The 21,966-nt window shown below is 38.3% G+C and overlaps 1 protein-coding gene across 1 annotated transcript in view; it reads left to right on the top strand.

Annotated features, from left to right (window-relative positions):
• Window positions 1-3,182: 3,182 nt before the first annotated feature.
• Window positions 3,183-21,966, top strand: part of NOX4 (NADPH oxidase 4) — a 94,441-nt gene continuing 75,657 nt past the window's right edge. Inside the window, exons 1-7 of the mRNA XM_088534926.1 lie at window positions 3,183-3,255; window positions 3,818-3,913; window positions 13,603-13,713; window positions 14,387-14,471; window positions 15,119-15,216; window positions 16,898-16,925; window positions 20,097-20,169. Coding sequence (XP_088391052.1) covers window positions 3,199-3,255; window positions 3,818-3,913; window positions 13,603-13,713; window positions 14,387-14,471; window positions 15,119-15,216; window positions 16,898-16,925; window positions 20,097-20,169 — 548 coding nt within the window. The 5' untranslated portion in view covers window positions 3,183-3,198. The remainder of the gene's footprint in view (window positions 3,256-3,817; window positions 3,914-13,602; window positions 13,714-14,386; window positions 14,472-15,118; window positions 15,217-16,897; window positions 16,926-20,096; window positions 20,170-21,966) is intronic.

Here is a 21,966-nt window from a genome sequence, read left to right on the forward strand (position 1 = left end):
TCAGCTTCAAAAAATGAAAGAAATTGTATGATATGCAATACCACAAAAGCCGTATGCCATCACACATGGTATTATTTACATGATACTGATCTTAATAGTGACATAAATGTTGATCACTATTTTGCTCTTATGTCATAAATACACATAGGAGCTACAAGTTAAAAAAAGTAAAGACAAATGTGGCTTGATTTTAATTGGAGAGCTTCACAGAAATACAAGATGTCCACTTGTAGGAAAACCTGTCTGTTTTACTTTTCTCCTGTGATTTCTAACATTTCTAACTTTGAAATTTCCTTTTTTCTTCTTCTTCCTACTCTAAAGGAAAACAAACAAACAAAAAAGACTAGCATCCCAGGTCATTGTTTTCCACATAATTGTTTCCCTTTCTTAGATAACTTTTCTAGCCACTTTGCAGCCTCCCTTTCTAATTTTGCTGCGACCCTTCTATCTTGCCGTCCTGGCTGCACATTGGCTCAGTTGGAGTTTGCTCCCTTTCTGGAACCTGTTGAACTCTAGTGGTCAGGAAACCTTCCTGGGATGTGAATAGAACGGCTTCACTTCTCTGAGAGAGGTCCAGCTCTTCTGCTGTTGGGCAAAAGCTCTGAACACTCAGATGCTATGCAGAAACCGGCCCTTTATGTCGTCTTTAAAAGAAAACAACACCAGCCTTTCCTTACTTTTTTTTCCTATGAACTAAGGTTCATCAAAGGTACTCTGGGTACTTTGGGAAGCTCTCTTCAGGCAAAATTTAGGATGGTCTATATGAATCCATATTGCAAGAGAGTAGGAGATAGCCCAGTTACCTCTGCAGACTGGGAGGGCACAATGTTGTCTTCATCCCGTGTGCAGTCATTATGGAAACTTAGAGCATGCTCAAGATATTCCCGGATTTCTAGATGCTCAGAGGTTTACCTCATTTGATTCGGGATTATTCTCAGCTGCTTAAGCAAAATTCAGGCACCAGAAGCCCTTTAAGTCATCTCTGTATTATCAACAACAACACTTCTGCAAAATGTTATATGGGGCATGAATAAGACTTGGGAGTGTATATCTGGGCATAGGAGCTGTTGGTTGGAATTGGCTTGGAACAGTCAAGGTCATTTTGCTGATTCAGTAGAAAAAAAAGCAAATAAAATATATATTCAGTCTTTCAGGGGGACTGGCTGCATTGGGACTGTTCTGTGCAGTGAACAGGACAAAGCACATGGACTGTCTCAACTGGAAAAGGACCTTCAGGAAGCAGAGAAGGGATGAGTTGGTTTTTTGATCCATTGCAGTGAGTGTGAGCAAGCTATCAATATACCATTAAAGACCTAAAATAAAATCACCATGTCCCGAAGCGGAGAACCATATTCTACTCTCTTTTTTTTTTTCTCCCCACCTCAGTGATGTTTGAGAGTCGTAACTTTTCTAATGACTCAGTTTATAGCTAGTGGAAGAAATTTAACAATTTCTTTACTAAGAGATTTAAAACACATGTTAACATATATTTATGACGGCTTAAAACAACAGCAACAAAATGGATACAGAAAACTTCCAGAAAAGGTATGTTGATTTTATTTAGTTACTTGCACACTCGATCTTTTCTATGGAGGAAGAACAAAGTTGTATTAAGATCTGGCACTGATCTCTGCCAGCCTGTTCTTGGGATGTTAATTCAATACTCTTAGTTCTTTCCAGGGAGAATGAGAGTGATATTTTTCTACAAAAACACATTCCTTGCTCTGTACCTAGAAATGATGTAGAACCCAGTGTTGCCTGTGGAGCGTGAGTCATATGCTCCGCATGCATTGCAGGGCTTGGTAGGTGGGCAGTGAAGCACAGTGCTGGAGAGTGAGTCATGGGCTTCATGTGAGTGGGCAGACAAATTCTGCATAAGCTGATTTTTCTGAGGCGTTTCTATGGGTATTTTGAGGGATAGCATATGGCATGGGCAAATTATTTTTGGTTTTGCTTGTGCCTGTTGTGGCCTCAGTTCTGGCCAGGGCCCCGTGTTATTTGGCATAACAACATCTCATACAAGCTTTTTGCTGTCATTCCATCTTTGATGTGATTGTCTAGAGGAGTTTCGTCATCTGGCTCTGTGTAGGCAGCTTCCATTTCTTGTCATGTTCCAACAGAAACAAGGAAGTGAATGGAAAGAGCGAAAAAGATGAATAAACAGTATTTTTTCCCTCTGTTGCTACAAATGCTTTTATATCAAACAGTGGTTCTGCTGAACTTTACAGTTCAAAATATATGTTTTCCCTTTGCTCTGTTGTTCCAAAACTTCACCTGGTAACTGTAACAGCTAAAGAAATCCTGCCACTTTCTAATACCAGGTTGCTGCCACAGCCCAAATGCCCCCAGCTGAGTTGCACAGAAGCCAGACCCTAGCCCTACTCTTAGGGCTACATATGGGCCATGCAGTGCTTTCATTTCTATACGGAACTAGAAAAAGATGACACTCAGCTTACCCCTGATTTTCTTTGGATCCTGGCCCATGACTCACAAAGAACATAAAAACCAGCAGTTTTTCCAGTTATGAGAGAAAGAGAGGAGCCCAAGCTGGACTTCTCTGCGTTACTCCTTGCACTTGGCATCTCCCAGAAGAACAGCCTGGCTCTGCTGTCCTCACGGCTGCTACCGGGAGAAGCCATGGGCAACACACCGTGACTCAGGAGGATGTCGTATTTAAAAGCTGCCAGTAAAGTTTGTTGTTGTTCTTTTCCTTAAGCTTTTCCTTAATCTCAACCTCAATACACCGCGCAAGGCCCCTTCCCCGTCGCCACCCCAAGAAGTCACTCACGAAGAGCAGCTTCCCAGGAGCAGCAGCAGGAGCCGATTCCCGGAGCGCCTCTTTGTTTCCTGCCGCCGCGCAGCGCTCCCCCCGCTGCCCCCTCGCTTTCGGGATCACGTTTCAGCCGGGGGGCCCGAGGGGGGGCACCCCGGCCAGGTTCCTCCCACAAGAGGGGGGACAAGGGGGACAAGGGGGACAAGGGGGACACGGGGCCGCGGCGGAGCCGCCGCGCGGCGAGCTCGGGCCGGGGCCGGAAGACACGGAGCGGGGCGAGGGGTGGGGAAGGGGAGGACCGGCCCGGCCCCGCTGAAAAGGACGATCTCTCCGCTGCCCCCCCCGCCAAAGCGCCGCTCGCGGGGCGGGGGCGGCCGCAGAGCCCCCCGCGAGCCGCCCGGGTCCCGCGTCCCGCGTTCCGCACCATGGCCCTGTCCTGGAGGAGCTGGCTGGGCAACGAGGGCAGCAAGCACCTCTTCCTGGTAGGATGCTGCCCCCGGGCTTCCTCCGTGCCGCCGTCCCCGGGGTGGCCGGTGTCGCTCCCCGGCGGGCGCGGTGGCCGCGAGGTCCCCGCGGCGCCGGGCGCACGTGTGTGCGGCGCCCCGGGCAGCGCCGGGGCTGCCCCGCGCTAAGAGCCTTTCCCAAAGTTGTTTTGGGAGGGGGGACAGGACAGCCCTTCCTGGGGGCCGTATCCTTCCTGCCTTTTCTCTCTTTGTCTCGTCGCTGCTCGTGTCTCCGCGCTGAGTCTCCCATGCAACGCGTAGCTGAGGGTTTGGGGGAGCTGTGAAGGCATGAGGCTTTGTGAGCTCCCCCTAGTCCCCACCGCAAAGGTAAAGGTTGGGGAAGGTCACTGAAAGCCGGGATTTCTCACCTAGGGGCTGTTACTTTTAGTGCTTTCAAGTATTTGTCTTAAATGTTTACTTTCCCGTCGCATTTCAAAATCTTTATGGAACTACATGCATTTTATGATGGAAATTAATATTGAAAAGTTTGCACGTGTAACTTGCACTTAGTGCCTCTTGTTTCTTGTCTTTTCAACTTTAGTTTTTCTGGCTCTCCCTCAATGTATGGTTCTTCTGGAAAACCTTCCTGCTCTATTACCGTGGGCAGCAATACTACTATTTGCATCAGATGTTAGGGGTGAGTGACACAGATGTTACTATTTTGGGGGGGAAGAAGGGAAGACATAAATTGTAATTGCTCATGAAAGATGACCCAGACTCTCTATTACTCTGCAAAGTGGGGAAAAAATCAAGTAGGTTGAATCAAAAATCAAGACTGATCTGTGGTTGACAGTTATTTGACAGGCTCACAGGAACACAAACACTGAAGCTCTACTTCTTGTCATCAAAACCTTAGCCAAGCTTATGGGTCCTTTTGGGCAAGTTCTTCCTAATCCAGTTATCATGATACATATATACTGAAGGAACTCTATTGCTAAGTCTTAGATCTTTTCAGTCACCTTCAGAGATCCAATGTTTTGTGTAAATGATTGTAAACTATCTAAGTTTACAATCTACTAAGTTCTGCTTTCTAAAAACAGAGTCCCAGGATCTGAATTTAATGGAGAATTTGACCATTATGTTTTAGCAACATCTCCAGTCACTACCAAAGAAACCCAAAAGATAATTTTTGTGGGTGGTATTTAGGTCTGCTTTGTGAGGTTATCCTTGGATGATAACTATCTAGTTGCAATTGTTTTAAATGAAATCTATCAAAGAGATAGATCGAGTTAAAAAAATTCTGAAAAATGCTCTTGAGTTGCTCAGAATCTTAGAATCGAGGAAAAAGTGCATGAGTAGCATGTAACAATGTGCCATAATTGGGAATGGACTTCAATGACAAGTTTACACAGGACTAAGACATAGCCTGTGTCAATCCTCTGCAAATGATTTGGTTTTAGCTTGGTATATCCAGGATATGTATTTTTTTTCCATGTGATTCATATCATTGCCATACCTAGCCAGTTCCATAAGTTTTCATGAGCTTTTCTTCTTTTTCTTCTTATGGCTCACTTGGGTATGTTCAAGAAATGATTCTTAGCCAGTAGTGCAAAAAAAAAAAAAGGAATGAATACTTTTAAATACTTTATGATGACTTTTAGATAGAAAAAGTATGAAAATGTGTTTAATTTTACCATCTGCAATGGCTTTGCAGCCTGGTGCATCCATTTGACAAGTGTTTTTTGCTTCTGGTAGAACAAGTGGGTTGTTTATAAAAGCAAATGTTCCTGGGTCAACACTTTGGGCCACGTTGTCAGCTGGTATCAATCAGCACAGTTCCGCTTGATTCACAAGGCATCCACCTTGTACCAGCGTTTTGGGCCATCTTCTTATATTTCAGAATGAAAGAAACATACGAATTAACCTAATACAGTCACACTTGCAGGTTCAGAACCTGATAGATGATTCAAGAAACAGCCTCACTGTCTTGACTAGTAGATAAGAACCAGGAGGCCATGCAATTTGAATCCCTCTGACACAGTATCTGCAATTGTGGAAATGCACCAAAGGAATTTAAAGACTCTAAAAGGAGGAGGAAAGTGAGCAGCTAAGTCTTTCATATTCTTTCATATTCTTTCAGTCTGAGTTCTGAAACTAGTTTAAAAGCCTTGGACACATTAAAAATGGCAAAGGATTCTTGCTATGTACTTTTTGCAGTTTGTTTAAATGTATATTGTAGATTTTGAAGTTAGTTTCTTCCCTTCTCCTGAATGTATTTGGATGTGTGTTTAACTTATACAAATTGTTTTGCAAGGGATGGAAAACTGAACCTGATTTTAGTATCCTCAGGAAACAAGCAGCACAGCCATACTGCAGCTGCTATTACATTCCATGGGGATTTTTGTTGTTCTTCTTCCTCTACATTATGTGGTAGCCACATGGCCCTTTCATGGCCCTTATTTGTAAACAATCTCCTTTTGGAGGATGAGTGACATGCATTTTCTCTGTGCCATTTTCTAGTGTTTAAAATTTTTGATATTTAGGTGAAAATTCTTCATTTGTAATTCAATGATTAGGTTCTTTTTGTCTTCAAAGGATGATTTTTTACAGATACTTTCCTAAATGTGTGCTTCTTTTCCAGGCAGTCAACAATTAAGGGCAAAAGAGAATGGCATTTTTTGTAAGTTTTTGATTAAAAGACAAAACCCAAACTCCTGTTTCTCAATGAGGTATACTGAGGAGTTTTTGCTCTCTCAGCTGTGATGAAGCTGTGGAGGAACACAACAGGAGTCAAAGACATTGAAGTGCTAGGACAAGTTTTTAGGCATATTGCACACCATGAAATTTAGTGGGTAAACTTTCCTTGTGTCAACCATCACTACTCTGCTCAATTTGAGATCTACTGAAAAAATTTGAGTCCTACTGAGGAGACCAAGTACTCCTTTTGAGGTGTGAAATCTCCATCCGTGGAGGCTTTCAACCAGCTGGGTAAAATTCTGAACAACCTACTCTGAGTTTGGTTTTGAACCTGCCTGGAGCAGGAGGTTGGACTTGTGAAGGTCCCTTCCATCCTGAATGATTCTGTGGTTCTTGCTGTGTGAGATAAACCAGAACCTTGGGAGATGTAAACCCCTTTCCAAAATTTTTGCTTTGAAAAACCTTGAAGTATCATCTTTAGAGAAGTAATTGCTTGCAGCAATACAACTCATAGTCTTACCCTATCAGTTCTTTCACTGCCTCTGGTTCAGGAACATAATTCAAATAAAAATTCTCTCATTTTTTCATGATTTACTAAGTATAAACTTCTGGCATTGTTTAGCCTAAAGTAGAGAAATCTGTGGAGACAGCTGTTCTTTACAACAGGCACTGCTTACTCTTAAACCTATGAGAAGAGGAAGGGAATATTTTCTTCATGTTCAGACATGCACAATGTAGTAGGCTTGAATTACAGAAAAGAAGATTAATAGATTACTTACATGACTCTAGAGTCTTCCTTGTTGGAGATTTTATCTCTGCCGGGTGAGAGATAATTCATTTCCTTGCATACTGCCAGTTTTCTCCCTTCGCATTAACATGGCTGTTTTTTCCAACAAGGTTACATCTGACCAACATCTGACCAACATCAGTAAATTCAGTCCCATGTTCAGTACTGGCCTTATGACAGGACTCAAATCTTGCTTGTAACAGCATTAAGCTGAATACCTGTCATCTGCTGGTTGAGTTTCCCAAAAATGGAAAAAGCTTTGGACTTATTTTGTCATCACATAAAAGGCACTATCTCTCTCTGCCCTCTCTAGCCTGTGCTCAGATAACTTTAATATAGTCAAAAGGATATTAATGGATGAGATAAGCTTCTGAGTTTCAGATAAAAGTGAAGAAAATTCATCCTTGGAAGGGTCCTTTTGGGAAAGGGCTGCACAACTGAAAATGTGACTGAAAAAGGAAAGTGCTTCCTGTCTTTTTTTAGCTATACAATTACTGCCTCCTTACAGTACATTACTGTATATTAAGGTGATATCTTCCTTATTTACAGCTTGAAATATAATGCAGGTGTTCCAGTAAGCTGCACTTGTCTTTTTACTAGTTTATCATGATGATAAAGATTTTGCGAATTGAAGCCAAGTTCTACTTTCACTAATCCTTGTGCAACCACACGGTAATCTGTTTTCCCCACACATCCAAGCACGGAAGGGAGCTGTGCATTTGAGCTTCTATTTTCCTTAATGTACTGTTGTTATTTAATTGTATCATAACTAGGGTATTCAGCCTATTGTATGTATTCTTTGTATTCTTGTTCACACAGTCACAGAATCACAGAATGGTTGAGGTTGGAAGGGACTTCCAGATATCATCTAGTCCAACCCCCTTGCTCAAGCAGGGATACCTGGAGCACATGGCACAGGGTGGCATCCAGGCGGGTTTTGAAGATCTCCAGAGAAGGAGACTTCAAAACCTCTCTATAATAACTATTTAATTGTATTGTAACTGGAGTATTTCAGATTTGTTCTTTAAGGTGTTATATGCAACAAAAAATGTTTACTAAATGGTTGTTATGTTGCTATGGAAGCTACATAAATGTGTATATTTATAATGTCCTAGCTCAGGGTTTTATCCTGATAATCCTGTTGAATTTAGAACCAGACCTTTTCTTGCCTTCAGTTTGCTCATAGATTTTTTTGCTATTTTTACTAAAACATTTTTTCCTTTTATTTATTTGTCTTTTTTTCCCCCAACTGAAGTGGCAGTGATCATGTGAAAGGCATCTGTACTCACAGAATGTTTGAGATTGGAAGGGACCTCTGGAGATCATGCAGCCCACCACCCCCTGCTCAGATTTTGCAGGGTCCTGCATTTTGCAGGATCAGCCCTTCATTCTCTTTTTGCTAATTGGTGTATGAAATTATGTCACCTTTTGGAAAGAAATAGTGGTGTGACTACATAAGGAGCATAAGCTTACCAGTGGCACCCTAAACCCCTTCTAGTCTGTATGCATTATCATTCACCTGCCACAAAACAAACAAACAAGAAAATTCTAATTCAGCAACACTGACTAAAGCCAGTGATGGTTAAAGTAAGTCAGAATGAGGAACACCTGTAACACATAGAGACTGCAATGAGAACATGACCTAAATATGAGGAATATCGACTTTCACTAGAGCAGGGCAGATCCACCGTTACCTCATAAAAGGAACTGACAATGTCGTCATTGTCCACTTCTGATGTTTCTGGCTTTTTATAATGAAAGACTCTGATTACTGTGTGCCAGTGTAAGATCGAAGTCAACTTAGCATAGGAAGTTGGGTTCTGATTTAATTCTTAGTATAAGAAGATGGGATTTATGGATTCCAACCTTGCAACCTCCCATGTTCAGGAGCAATACCGAATGAACATTTTATAGGAGTTTGCAAATGTCCTGGTGGGTTTCTGCTGCTCTCACATTTTTTTTTTTTCCTTTCAGCTTTGCTGGGTTTACTTGGTAGATATCCAGGGAGATTTGGCAGACCTAAGAGGAATAACTGCTACCTATATTATTCAGACTTGTTCTTCATCTTAGTTTATTTGTTCAAACCCAAGAACACTCTATTTCAGAAAAGGGGTTTAGGTTAAGATAAGAGACATTGTATAGCCCAGTTTGTTCTACCTATGCAAATCATTATTTTTTAGCTCTCCAGTACTGATTTGGAGTGGTGGTATCTGAGCTGTGTCTGCAGAGCAGCATGTTGCTTATGAGCATATGCTTATGCTTATGAGGTTTCTCTGAACCACAGAAGCTTTAAAATATTAAAGGTCTACAGGGGAGCTGAGTGTGGTATGTCTTCTGCACGAAGACTTGGTTGGGGTTGTTGCTTGTAGTTAGAGACACTTTGAGAATCAGGGAAGGATTACTTCTAGATGTGGAGAAAAGCTGAGGATTTTTGATATTTCTTCATTCTTTGCTGCATGTAATGACTCCTCTCTTCTCGGTCTTGCTTTGGGCATTGCATTAGTGCAGTCTGGAGTGAGTCATGAGCATTGGGGGACCATGGGCAGCGAGAGCTGCAGAGCTGGCATTCCCACTGGAGCCCTTTTCTGCAGTGGAGAAGGAAAATGCTGTGATTGCTTCATGATTGCCTGGAAAGGAAAGCTTTAGCTTTGTAGAGGGTCCAGTTCTCTGTTATACCTGCCACAGATTATCTCTGTGAATTTGGCTAATTCTTTAGTTTCCTTGTGCCCTATTGCCCCTCCATGCAGCGGAGCAGAAGTTTGTATTGTACTGGGTAGGCAAAGCACAGAAAGAGGTTATTGGGGTGCTTAGATTTGATTGTATTGAAGAGTATGTAATGTAGAAGAGTATGCAGCAGATGTTTTGGGAGTTTGTTTTTTTATCTCTTTTTGACCTTCTTGAAGCAATTTCACATGATGCTTACATGCTTTCTTTTTTCCCCTCAAGATAATGATACTCTTCAAGAATAGAAGAGGATAATTTTTCTTTCATTTCTTAGCTAGTTATTGAGGATATTTATTCCCTTCTAGAACCGTTGAGTTGCCCTGGTGCAAAAAAAAAGAAAAAAAAAAGAAAAAAAAAACTCTTCTACTATTGTTTAAAAATTCAACAATCCACTATTTTAATTTGTTACTATGGCACCCAGGCAACGCAAAGGAAGTTTAGAAAAAGACTCTTTGGAAGCCATTTGGAAAGAATTAATGTCATGGGATATTTTAAGCCTTTGGATATACATTAAGAGAAAACTTAGTACTGTTTTATACTTTCAGATCTTGCATGAACTGTGATTCTAAGCACTGCTAAATTTGTATGTTTACCATTGTTTTTAAACTGCTCATGAGCTTGTTGGAGCAAAATATCCAATTTTATTTCTTCAGAGTAAAACTTTAAAACTAACCATTAATGAATAACTGTGATATTCTGTGTCCAAATATTTGAATCACACTTTCCTAAAAATATCCTGCATTTTTTCTGAGAAGTCATTTCCTGCTTTTCCTCCCTCTCCCCTTTGCATTGTTGCTTATAACATTGAATTAGAATTAATATAAGGGCATTCTTCCATAGGAATTGTATATAAATAAATATTTTTTAAATAACATAGTCAAACAACAACAACCAAAACAGAAAGCAAAGTCAGTAGGGCAGTTTCTTATGCAAAGCAAGATTAGCAAGGCAGCATCTTAAACTGATCACCTCACTGTGGCACAAAAGCTTGTATTTCAGTTGAGGATGACTATTATTCCTCTCCTCCCTTTACCGCTTCTTCCCTTAGCCATCCAGGTAGTCACTTGATCCTTGAAAGATACATGTTGCAAGTTCTTCAGCACTCAAAGACCATGAAATGAAGTCGTTATTTCTTGAAAAAGGGGGATTGTGTGGCAAGTAGTGAAAAACTAGTGATGGGCAAACCAGGGTAGATTAAAAAAAATAAAATTAAAATTTTTTTAAAAATAATAAATAAAAAAATAAAAAATAAAAAATAAATCTTAATAAAGCTAGTTTGAAAAAGAGAATTTTCTGGCCACCTTTCCTTCTTCACTGGGTTTGAGGAAGGCTTTGAGGAGCTGGCTGAAGGGTCTTCTTAAGCTTTACCTGATCATTATTATTGATTCTTTTTTTTTTGTACCAGTTAAAATGCTTGTCATTTTACCTATTTTACCTGTAACTTACATGAAGTTATTTCATTTGTTTAATAATGTACAGCATAGAAGTAACTCTGCTATAGATTAATCCAAACTAGACTATTTTGTTGAAGTTTTGCAAGAAGAATAATTGTGCTCAATAAAAATAGTCTTGGATAACTGCTACTTTGCCTAGTATATGTTTAAACTCAAAGGCAACAAAAAATTTTGTGAAACTGTGGTCCTGTAAATCATATAATAGAATTACTACACTTTTTTTTTTCATATTACTTTCCTTCATAAAGTATGTGACTTTAAATGGTGACATGGTGACACTTTGTATGGTGGCATTTTTCAGCTTTAGATATTAGTCAAGTGTAGTCAAATGGTACATTAGAGTGGCTCAGCTAACTCCTAAGTTTTGTGTAAACTTTAATTCTAAATAACTCTTGTACTTTTCATGCCATGCTCATTTAATCGCTGGAATTCTGTAACCTATCAGCAAGCTCTAATAAAAATGTTTATATGCTGTTAATGACCATATTTTTTGAACTAATTGCTTTCTTGAGACATACATCTCATTTTTAGCTTCCGTTTACAGGAAGAATAATTAATGAAAATAGAGACAGTCTATGTGCAGTATGGCTGCACATTATATACATTTTACTTGTCATTAAATCCAATCATTTAAATAGTATTACTGTATTCTACGATAGTCCAAAAATATTTCTGATGTTCTAAAGTCACTTGAGGCTAATGTAGGCAAGGATAGAAAAGTATTTACTGTGATTATTCACCATCTTTTTTATTATTATTAATAATCAGACTTTGGAACAGTGACATTCAGTATTCAGTACTAGTAAAATCTCAACTCAGCTGCTGAAGTTCTAGTTATTGTAACTGGTGCTTGGTTTTAGTCATTGTACTTACAGAAAGATCTAGACCGATTGGAGGAGTCCAGAGAAAAAATGGGAGAATGATCTAAACTCCAAAGAATGACTTGTGAATTGAGTTTTAGTCTGTAGGAGAGAAAACTGAAGAGGAAATACATGATTAATAGCTGCCAAATATCTGAAGAGTTGATACTCTAGGACAGGAAATAAACTTTTATTGTGGCACATGTAAACAGGGTATGAGGTAAACAGATAAAATAGAAGCAAAGGAGGTTCTGCGCAAGAAAAGGACTGGCTTCTAACTTCTTCATTGGAATAAGCAGTGGAGGTGGGCTGTGGAGTGGGAATGGACTGCATGGCGTGGCTCGTTCTACTCCTGTTTCGTTTAACTCAGTAGGTTGCTAATTCCTCTGTTAAGAAAGTCCCTCTTGGTGCCCCTCAGTGGGGGTTGCTCAACGGGTGTTGTGCAGGGATGGTACCTTTTACATGGCATAGAGCAAGGCAGGGAACACACATCTTGTAGGTAATCCCTCCCACTTCTGGTAGGAAAACCTTGAGAGAAGGTCCCTTTTGTGCTATAGAAACTCATAATGTAAAGCCTGGTGGGGAGGCCCCTCATATTTGGATCGAATTGCCCAGTAATACCTTATGCCAAAGGAGAAAAGGGACATAGATGGAGATACTTGCCTATTGATTTTGTGCCTGGATGTACTGCAGAGAAGATGGGGTATATGTGTCATAAACTCTTAAAGCAGGAAATTTTCCAAAGCTGCTTCTCCTATTGTATGAAATGGTGTTTTGGGATGTGGTGGTTTTGATGTTTTGTGCTGTCACGCCGTTGTGCTTGGGTTCTTGCTAGGCATGCTGAATCCCAGTTACCTTGTTTATTTTGTGTTTACTGGTTTATATATTCATCCGTTTCTGTGGCATAGCTAAGTTAATGAAAAACAAGGAGTGACAATTGCATTTTTTTAAATATAAAAGGATTTTTAATACTTTTTGCAAACATTTAGAATATCAAATAATATGAAATCTCTTTGTTCTTCTCCAGTTTTGTTTCTTCTTCATCTCAGTAGGAAAGTTAAGATTATAATGAAAATGTTTCATTGTTTTTACCTTCTCTGAAATATAACAAATGTTCTCTTTTTGGCATAAAGTATAATTTTGGAAAAGTGATATATCTGCAGTAACTTTGCATATATATCTGGTATATATTCACAGCATGCATACACCTTTGCAGCATTTGAGTTATCTTGCAACACTACAACAGTTTGGTATTAATTTTCTGTTGAGGTTAAAAAACTTATGTTTTAGAGAACATCATAAAAATATCTTTTTAGAAATCTGTTGACAGTCTAAAAGCATCTTTTATAAAACCTAGGAAAATGTTAATTCTTCCTAAAAACTGGGAGAACAATGGCAAGTTGTTAACTCTTTTAGAATCTATAAATGAATGAGAGAATACAATAAGATAACAAAATACAGGGTTATGACATTAAGGTGTACTTTGTTCATGTATTTGACAAGTATTTTTGTTCTAATTATATAATTTCCAAATATACTGGTAAAAGCATTTGTGAAATTAGAATTCATTAAAATTGCCAACTATTGAGTCATTAAACTGAAGAGAAGCTGGTTTCCTTAGGTCCAAATATGGCACTGGATAGTGTGACTGGATATTGGCTCTCCAGAGAACAGGACAGCATGATGTGTGTAGAGCTCTTTTTCCAGAACATGTAAAACATCAGGAAACCCCAGTAGTGTGATGAGTCAGGAGAACATGGGAGTTATTCATGGTCAAAGCAAACAAAAGGAGGTTTAATGCTGGCATCTGAACAGTTGCAGCACCTTTTCTCCCTGCAATCTAACTCTTGCTATATTTGTTCAGCTAGGATTGTGTATTAGCAGAGCTTCAGCATCTGTCCTCAATCTCAATTGCTGCTTGGCCCTTTTACCAATGTGCCGTGTTCTCTTGGCCTTCCTCCGAGGATCACAGAAGGTAAGAACCAGCTTCAGAACAGCAGTTAAGAAGGTTATTTTAAAAATAATTAAAGAAAAAGTTATGGCCCTATTAATTATGCAATATGTGCCTGCGGAGTGCAGGTACCATCCAATTTCATGTATTAGTTATCATGGGAGAAACAATGGTCCTGGCAAAGCTAAGAGGATCCATGTTCTTTAAATAATTTTAGTTGCTTTTGATTCTATTTCTTTGGCAGAAATAGAGTTAAAGCTTTTGGGGAATATCTGTGTGTGTGTGTATATATATGTCATATATATATATATATTATATATATATATAAAATATGATACACATATGTTTGCAAATATAAATAGGTCTCCATCCTGTGTTCTTACTAACTTAAGAATCAATGACTCTTTTTAACAAGTAGTGATGGAATTCATAAATTTTAAGGCAAGAAGAAACATCACTTTATGGGCTTTTTATGGGCTATCTATGTAATAATGAATCATCTGGAATTTCTTCATCAAGACCTTGAATTTGCCTCATTGTCTTGATGCGGTTGTGTTTAAATGTTGGTATTGGGCTTGCATGGGCATTTAATCTAGTTAAATCTAATATTGTTATTAAATCACCTCAGTTGCTGTTAGTATCTTTTTTTCTTTGCTTTGTTTTAGAAGAGAGATTGCTTGAATTCTTCTCTTATTAGGTTGTCAGCAGGAAAACCAGAAGGCTTCTAGATAAAAGTAAAACTTTTCATGTGACATGTGGTGTTACAATATGCATCTTTTCAGGTAAGACCTAACTGTGATGAACAGCTCATTTTGGAAATACATTGAACAGAGCAGTATCTTGTGTTTTTTCTTTTAGAGTACATTTGGGGGTAGTCTTGCTCTGTGCTTCCCTGCTATAAATTGTGATTGTGTTCTCAGATGTGTGTGTTTTTTGTTTTATTTTTCCTTTAAACTTGCAGACTTACATTTCAGAGCTGAGGCTTTCCTTAGAATTCCAGTTCTTAAAAAAGCAGTTATATAATGTCAGGTTAAAAGTTGCTGTAACACATGACCTTAGAAATATGAGATGGAAAAGGCTTACCTGCAGGAGAGGAAGTAGTGGTGGCAAATACCTCATTCAAAATATCAGTAGTAACATTTTTTTTGGCAGTCATCTTTGTCTCTCAGATGAACATTTCACAAGAGAAATGATTTCTATAAAGCAAAAAAAAATCTTAAAATCTATAATTTTTTCTGCCACAAATCTCTCTCACTTATTTATATATATAGATATACATGCATACCCATACCTATATCTATGTATATCCTTAGACCTTGATGCATCCCATGCAGGTAATGTATTTGTAGCTGGACAACTGCTTTTCTTTAGCAGTTCAGAACAATGTCTACCTCTTGCCTACTCACTTCATCTTTACTCTGATTTTTAGTCTTACATGTTGCTGCTCATCTGGTGAATGCTCTTAACTTCTCTGAGAACTACAGTGAAGACTTTCTGGCACTAAATGTAGCAAACTATCGTGGTGAGGTAAGGCATCGATCCTTTTATATTTTGTATTAAACTTTGTACTTTAAATATGTAGTTAATTGAATATTCAGTTGCTCTGTGGTGTATACACTGCTAGTGGTTCTGTGCCCTGAAAATACAGCATCACATGGATTGTTGTGATTTTATTTCATCCTGGAAATATTAATATATATTAATATCCATTGTGAAAGGATATATTCTGAATGGATATATTTATGTCCATTCTGAAGCATATGTTAATAGCCATTCTGTTTAAGAGAGCATAATCCATACCTATTGGTTTGTGAGGTGGTGATGCTGTTGTCAAGTTGTTCCACCTTGTGCTTCTTTTTTTATTCAGCTTCTCTCTCTGCTCTTTAGGTGGCCCCGGTTGAGTCACTTCTGCAGCTGTTTTGCAAAAATAAATTATGCAGTTGCAGTATTGAGTATATAACATGTATGTTGCATACACTGAATATTACAGGATATTGTGTTTTAAGAATGATTTTGCACTTTTAAACTTCTCATGACTTTCACTGGGAATTGTAGTGGGTATGTTAAGAGCCGGAATTAGATGTCTGTGTGAGATGGACTGCAAGATGATTTTTACTTATGAAATACTTTGGATGGCTTTTCTGCCCCTGATGCAGATCTCTTGAAGACATAGCAGAGTGCTAGCCCCTGGTCCAGTGCATTTTGCACTGGAGAGTTATTAAAAGATTTTAGGAGTAAGACCAGAGTATAGGAGATTTTCTCTGCCGATCTACAATCAGTATCTCATCTGCTTCTATTCACTCTACTCTCAAGTCTGTGTTTCTTTTCTACCAACCTCACTGGGAAACATAGAGAATGGCCCTGCCCCAGTTTAATCTTTTCCTGGAAAAGTAGTCAGTCAGGACTCATAAGGACCTACACCCAAGGTCTCCCTCTTTCTGAGTAAATGATCTAACCACAGAGCTAATGGAAGATAGACATACCAACGTCAACTACTGTGTTGAGGTCTGGATTGAATTTAACTGTCTATGTTAGGAGTGGTCAAATGGACTTGGACTCATCCGGAGCAATGGTGGGAGTTTTCCTCAGGCAGGAACATACCAGAGGGTTTATGGCAGCCTGTACTAGGCTTTTAGGCATTTTGCTTTGCACAATGGATTTAGTAACAAAGTTAGGACTCGGGAGGAGTAAGACAGTTTTCTGTGAGACTGATGTATCCCCTCTTATCCTTCTCAAAGATCTTCTCTACTTCCACCTTTTCATATTTGGTATTGTTACCTCCTTTGTGTTCAGTCCTGCTTCACTGAAATCTACTGCAGGTCTCTTGTTGGCATAATTGGCAGTAAAATAATCTCTTCTTATCTTCCATTTAACTTAAAACCTCTCTATATTCTGCTCTTCTCTGTCCTCCCAAAGATATGAGCTAACTGAATGAATTTAGTCTTTCAAAATTAAATATCTGTAAAATTATCTGAGCTCCAATTTTTCACAACAGATTATAATTGTCTTCAGTTGGTGGAACTCAAAGGCTAAAGGTTTAGTTTATGTTAAATATCAATCTGTGTAATCTGTTACCAAATACCACATTGATTCCTGCAGATTTAGTGGTTACTTCTGCTAGCAAGCACATGAAATTTATGAGCTATTTATTATTATTATTACATAATTCATACGGATATAAAATCACATATTTTTGTCTGTTTTTCAGGATCCAAGGAAACTTCTTTTTGCTACTGGTAAGCCTGTTGCAAAACTGAATGAGAAACTTTGCTGCTTGTCTTTCACTAGACAAAGCATTTTGATCCTCTGTGTTGCATTTATTATAACTCAGCTAGAATGAGTTGTATTATTTGTATTAATATAACCCGGGTTTGCTTATCCAACAGTTGGGAGGGAGGAGTTACATAAACCCCTATGGTAAGATGAGCAACATCTTCAAAGCTGTTTTTCCACAGATGAATCAGTTGAAAATCATTAGTTTCAAACAGAGATTCTGCATGATTTGAAAAGCAAATTTCTAAGTGATCCAATTTCTAGAAAAAGAACCATAACAAAAAGCAGTCCACTTGCTTCAGCTGGTTTATTTAAGAGCTTTGACTTCAGAGCAATCTACACTTTTACATGGGAATCAGACTTCAGTACTCATAAAAAATAACCAAGCAAAGACACTTTTAGTGCAGAAATTCAGAAAGGAACATTTAGGTGCAGAGGGGTAGGCACAAGTCTGAACTATAATTCTTCTCAAACAGATTAAGGTCCTTTCTGATGTTATCTGTCTTTCACATTTAATTAGATCAAATGTTGAAATATTGACATGCTAGCATTTGGGCCAAGAACCAAAGTAATTAAGCTAAATAGTGGGTTGCTGAGTGGGATTCTAGATCTGTCTAGAACCTAAGCAGGCTTACTAGGATTAGCAGTCTATGCTATTAGTAGTCTATGTGAAATTTCTGAAAACACTGATCAAGATCATGTAAGAGCAGAGGAAGTGTGAAATTGAAATGATAGAAATTCATTTAAATCCTAACTGAAAATAGGTCGGGTATCTGCTGTGGTTAGCAAATCAGTGGTAGAATGCTGGAAGATGATAACTTGGATTACTCCTTCCTAGGAGTAAGAGCTGTAAAACTGTATCTAGCAGCTTGGATAAAGAAGAAAGACTTTGGTGGAGATGCCCCATCAAATATTCTCCCACCTTTTGGAGACAGCTCGCAATCTGTGTAGTCCTGCAAGGTGGAACTCTTTTTACTTGCCTACAGTCAGGAAAATGTTGCAAATGCTGTTTGAAAATGCGAGTGTGTTGTTGCAGGAAAGGATGGTTCCAAATCATATTAAATGTGTGATGAGCTCGATCACTTCCTATCCTGATGACTTGTAATTCCTGTTTGTACTGTAGGAGTGCCCAGGGAAGGTCCAAGATTTTGCTACACTAGATACTGTAAAAAAGCACAGTCCAGTTCCCTAACATTTCAGGACTGGATTTATTTTCTATTTTAACACAATGGAGAGATGAAATAAGGAGTTGGAAGCATTTACAATGTGATAGCTTTACAGATCAGTCCAGGAAGGAATCTGTGGGAGATTCCTAACTGTGGGAGAAATAAATATTCTACATTATAGTTAATGAAGCAAAAGAGAGACAGGTACAGGGAGGAGATGGAAAAAAAGTAAACATGAATGGATGAATTGGGCAAGGCTGTGGGTGATTTGGTACTTACAGTTTAATGAAGAAGAAAATTTCAGAACTGCATTTAAAAGGTGACCTGCTGTGGCATGAGACAACATAGGAAGCTGGCTCAAACACTGCACTGCAATTGGATTGGAAGCATCTGTGTTAGGGGATATTGACTGCAGACTGTACCAATAGGTTTAGAAAGAACAAACGAAGAACGAGTCCACAGAAATAATGCACAGTATTTTTGTAACTGTTTTAATTGCAATCTTTCCACCAAGGGATGAAATTCCTTGTGAAATCCATGGCAAAGTATCCATCGATTGCATTACCAGGAGTTTTCAAAGCATTTGCAAAACTGAGTAATGATTTGGGATGTATCAGATTTCAGGAACCTTATTTTTCAGCAAGTGGGTGTTGAGAAGTGTATTAAAAATTCAGACTCACTGAAGAGTCTAAAATCGCAAATAATATATATTTTTTAAAAAAGTTCTTGTTCTTATCTGTAGGATGTGATCAAGAAAAAGATCCCAGGCCATAAAAATCTGTGGCTCTTGGATGCTAACTTTCATGAAAGTGTGAAAGACCTTTAGGTTCTGACACTTTTTTAACACTTATTCTGACACTTATTTAACATTAAGATTCACTTAAGAAGACATTTATTTAACATTCCACATGGATATTGCTCTCACTAACTTATTTAAAACTAAATTCATGGATTTTTGGGTGACAAAAGGATTATCACAGAATCACAGAATGGTTGTGGTTGGAAGAGACCTCTAGATATCATTTTGTCCAACCCCCCTGTTCAAGCAGGGACACCTAGAGCATGTGGCACAGGGTGGCATCCAGGCAGGTATTATTATGCCTAAAAACTTTTAACAGTTTATATTCCTTAAGAAATAAAATACTTTGATGGAATGAAATCATGGGTTTTAGGTTCTTAATTGTCTAACTTACTTGCCTAACTGTCTTTAGGCTGATGGTTTACTGTACTTTTTGGGCAGGTTGCTACTTAAGGATGAGCTGAATCATGCCCTCAAAATCCTTATCTCCTTGGACTAAAAGAGCAGCACAGGATAGACTAGTTCTAATATGGGAGTCTGTAGTGGAGCACATGAGCCCAGACCTTAATGTTTTTGCTGGCTGTATCTCACTCTCACAGACCTTCCTCTATAGGCACCAATTTGAAGTGTGGTCCAATGCCATGGAGAATAATTTCAGTCCTTTCTCACTGTAGGATGAAATGGGCTGGCAAACAATTATAGTGACAGCTTGCATAGAAATTGATTTGCTTGAAATTCTGTCCCTGAACAGGTTTTTAATTGTAGTGTTCTGGAGGGTTCTGAAGTTTGGAAGAAAAAAAGACATTTCAAAACTTGTCTTGCAGAAAACAGAGAATTTGTTCTTATTTACCTGCTTAGAGATAAATGTTATGAGCAAAGAAGTATGGGAGAAAAGACTAATAAGAAATTTGTGATGAATAATAAGGAAATAAGGAAATAGGAAAAAGAATAAGGAAAAAGATGTTTTTCTCTGAGAAGGTGGAAAATATATCTGCTTTTCACCAAGTGCTCTCTAGTATTTGATAAATGATTTTTCATCAGTAAATAAATTCATGAAAGAATGTGATTGAATCATGAATTGTATTTCTAATAAATTCCATATCTTAGGTTATAGGGTACAAATATTACTTGTCACAGTTCAAATGTAAATCATTCTGTCGTTGTTTCAGTTCCAGGTCTGACTGGAGTCATTATGGTATTAGTATTATTCCTAATGTGTACCGCTTCTACATATGCCATCAGGTAAGACATAATCTGATTATTATGCTGAATAATGTCATGTTCTCATACAGATTGGAGGAAAGGTAATGCAAGAAGTATTTCAAAGAATATTTAAAAATATCTTGCCCGTTTTTTTACTAACATGGAGTTAAATTAGCCCAGCAAATATTATATTCAAAAGGTTTCAAAAACTAAACAAATAGCCTTCAGAAAAAAAAAAAGTAAAGCCTTTTAAGGGAAACACTCAATTAAAAATATAAACCTTTAAAAATTTGAACAGTTCTGTTTTCTTGTTTGTACAGCAAGACAGTAAGCATGTGGAAAGTGCAATCCAATGCATAAATTAAGGCCGTTGGAAGAAAAATAAGATAAATATTATCTTCATGATTTTCAGTTGTAAATGTGCAATTTGGAAAAAAATGAAAACAAAAACAAACAAAAATAAAAAGCAGAAAACCAATAACAACCAAGCAAACCCAAAGAGAATCAAGATACTTAAGAAGAATGTTTTTCTAAAGCTCTGCTTTTGGTTCTCAAATATGTTATATTTAACGGATATGATATTTTACAGAGTTAGAGTATGGAAACAGAAACATTTTATTGGCTCAGAATAAATGCTGAAAATCCTAGAGGATTAGTCCTCCACTGGGCTCCTGTTCTGCACCAGTATTATTGAACACATATTGTAGTATAATTTAGCAACCAGTTCTTTGAAGAATCTAGCCCAACTAGCCCAAGGATAGTAACCTTCTGTAGGCTTGGATTCTGCAACCAGAAGATATAATAAAACTTATTTACAGCAGTCTCTGTTGAAGTCAAAGACTAATTATATGAGTATGTCATTTTGATTCAAAAAACAAATGGGCTATTTTAATTCCATGTCTAACTTCAAATGCAATAGTAGGTCCTCTGATATCAGCTAGATGTGAATTTATGAACTTTGCTGAACTAGGCTGTCTTTCCTAAGTAGAAATATTGTTATGTGCTATTTGAAAAAAACAGTCCAGTAAGTAAATGTGCACTTTTCCTAAAGAAAGGTCCTTCCAGAATTAGGAACTTTAGAAAGAAATGGAGGCTACAGAAGCACAGGAAGACTGCTGCACAAGGTGTCAGATACGGTTGCACAGTGCATAGTCCACACAGATGGCAGTGCTTGCAAATGAAAGGCAATTTTGGAAGCTGGAAAAATGGAACAGCTACTTCACACTGCTGCAGTGTGCCAGAACAAAGTCCTGTTTTCTCCAAGGCCATGATAAAAGTAGAAAAATGAACAGCGTTTATTAAAGATTGGGAAAATTATGTAGTTGCAAACATATCCTTGGAAATAATAATTTTATGGTTCATGCAACAAAGATTTTCAGCTTTCCAGGTTGCATGGATGTTATTTCCTTCTTTGGTTACTGTGACTGCAAGTGTTTTCCAGTCTTTCCGCCATCTAGCCAAAATCAAAGCCCTGAAGAGATCAAAAGAATCTCCTATTATTCTAGCACTAATTCTTATTTAGAAATTTTACTCTCACTTCTCCCTCAAGCATGTGGCTCAAGATTGTCTTTGTAGTCTGTTTTTCTAAGAAGACAAGCTGCCATGTGCATCTTTCTATCATGAATGCCTTCCTTACCCCTTAATTTTTTGGCCCATGGTGGTAGATTTTGTAAAAATGCAGAATTCAAAATCATGTTAATCTTCTGCATGTTTTGTGAAAACACATAGGCTCCCAGAGAAGAGAGACACCTTTGTCCTCATTTTGTCAGTCAAAAAGGGGAAAGTGAGTGTTTTTTGAAAGTGCTTCTAAATTTTTGCTTTATATCTGTGAATCAG

This window comes from Tinamus guttatus, unplaced genomic scaffold (assembly GCF_059628265.1).
Source record: "Tinamus guttatus ecotype Peru unplaced genomic scaffold, ASM5962826v1 Tinamus_guttatus_pri_ptg000602l, whole genome shotgun sequence".
NCBI classification, from domain to species: domain Eukaryota; kingdom Metazoa; phylum Chordata; class Aves; order Tinamiformes; family Tinamidae; genus Tinamus; species Tinamus guttatus.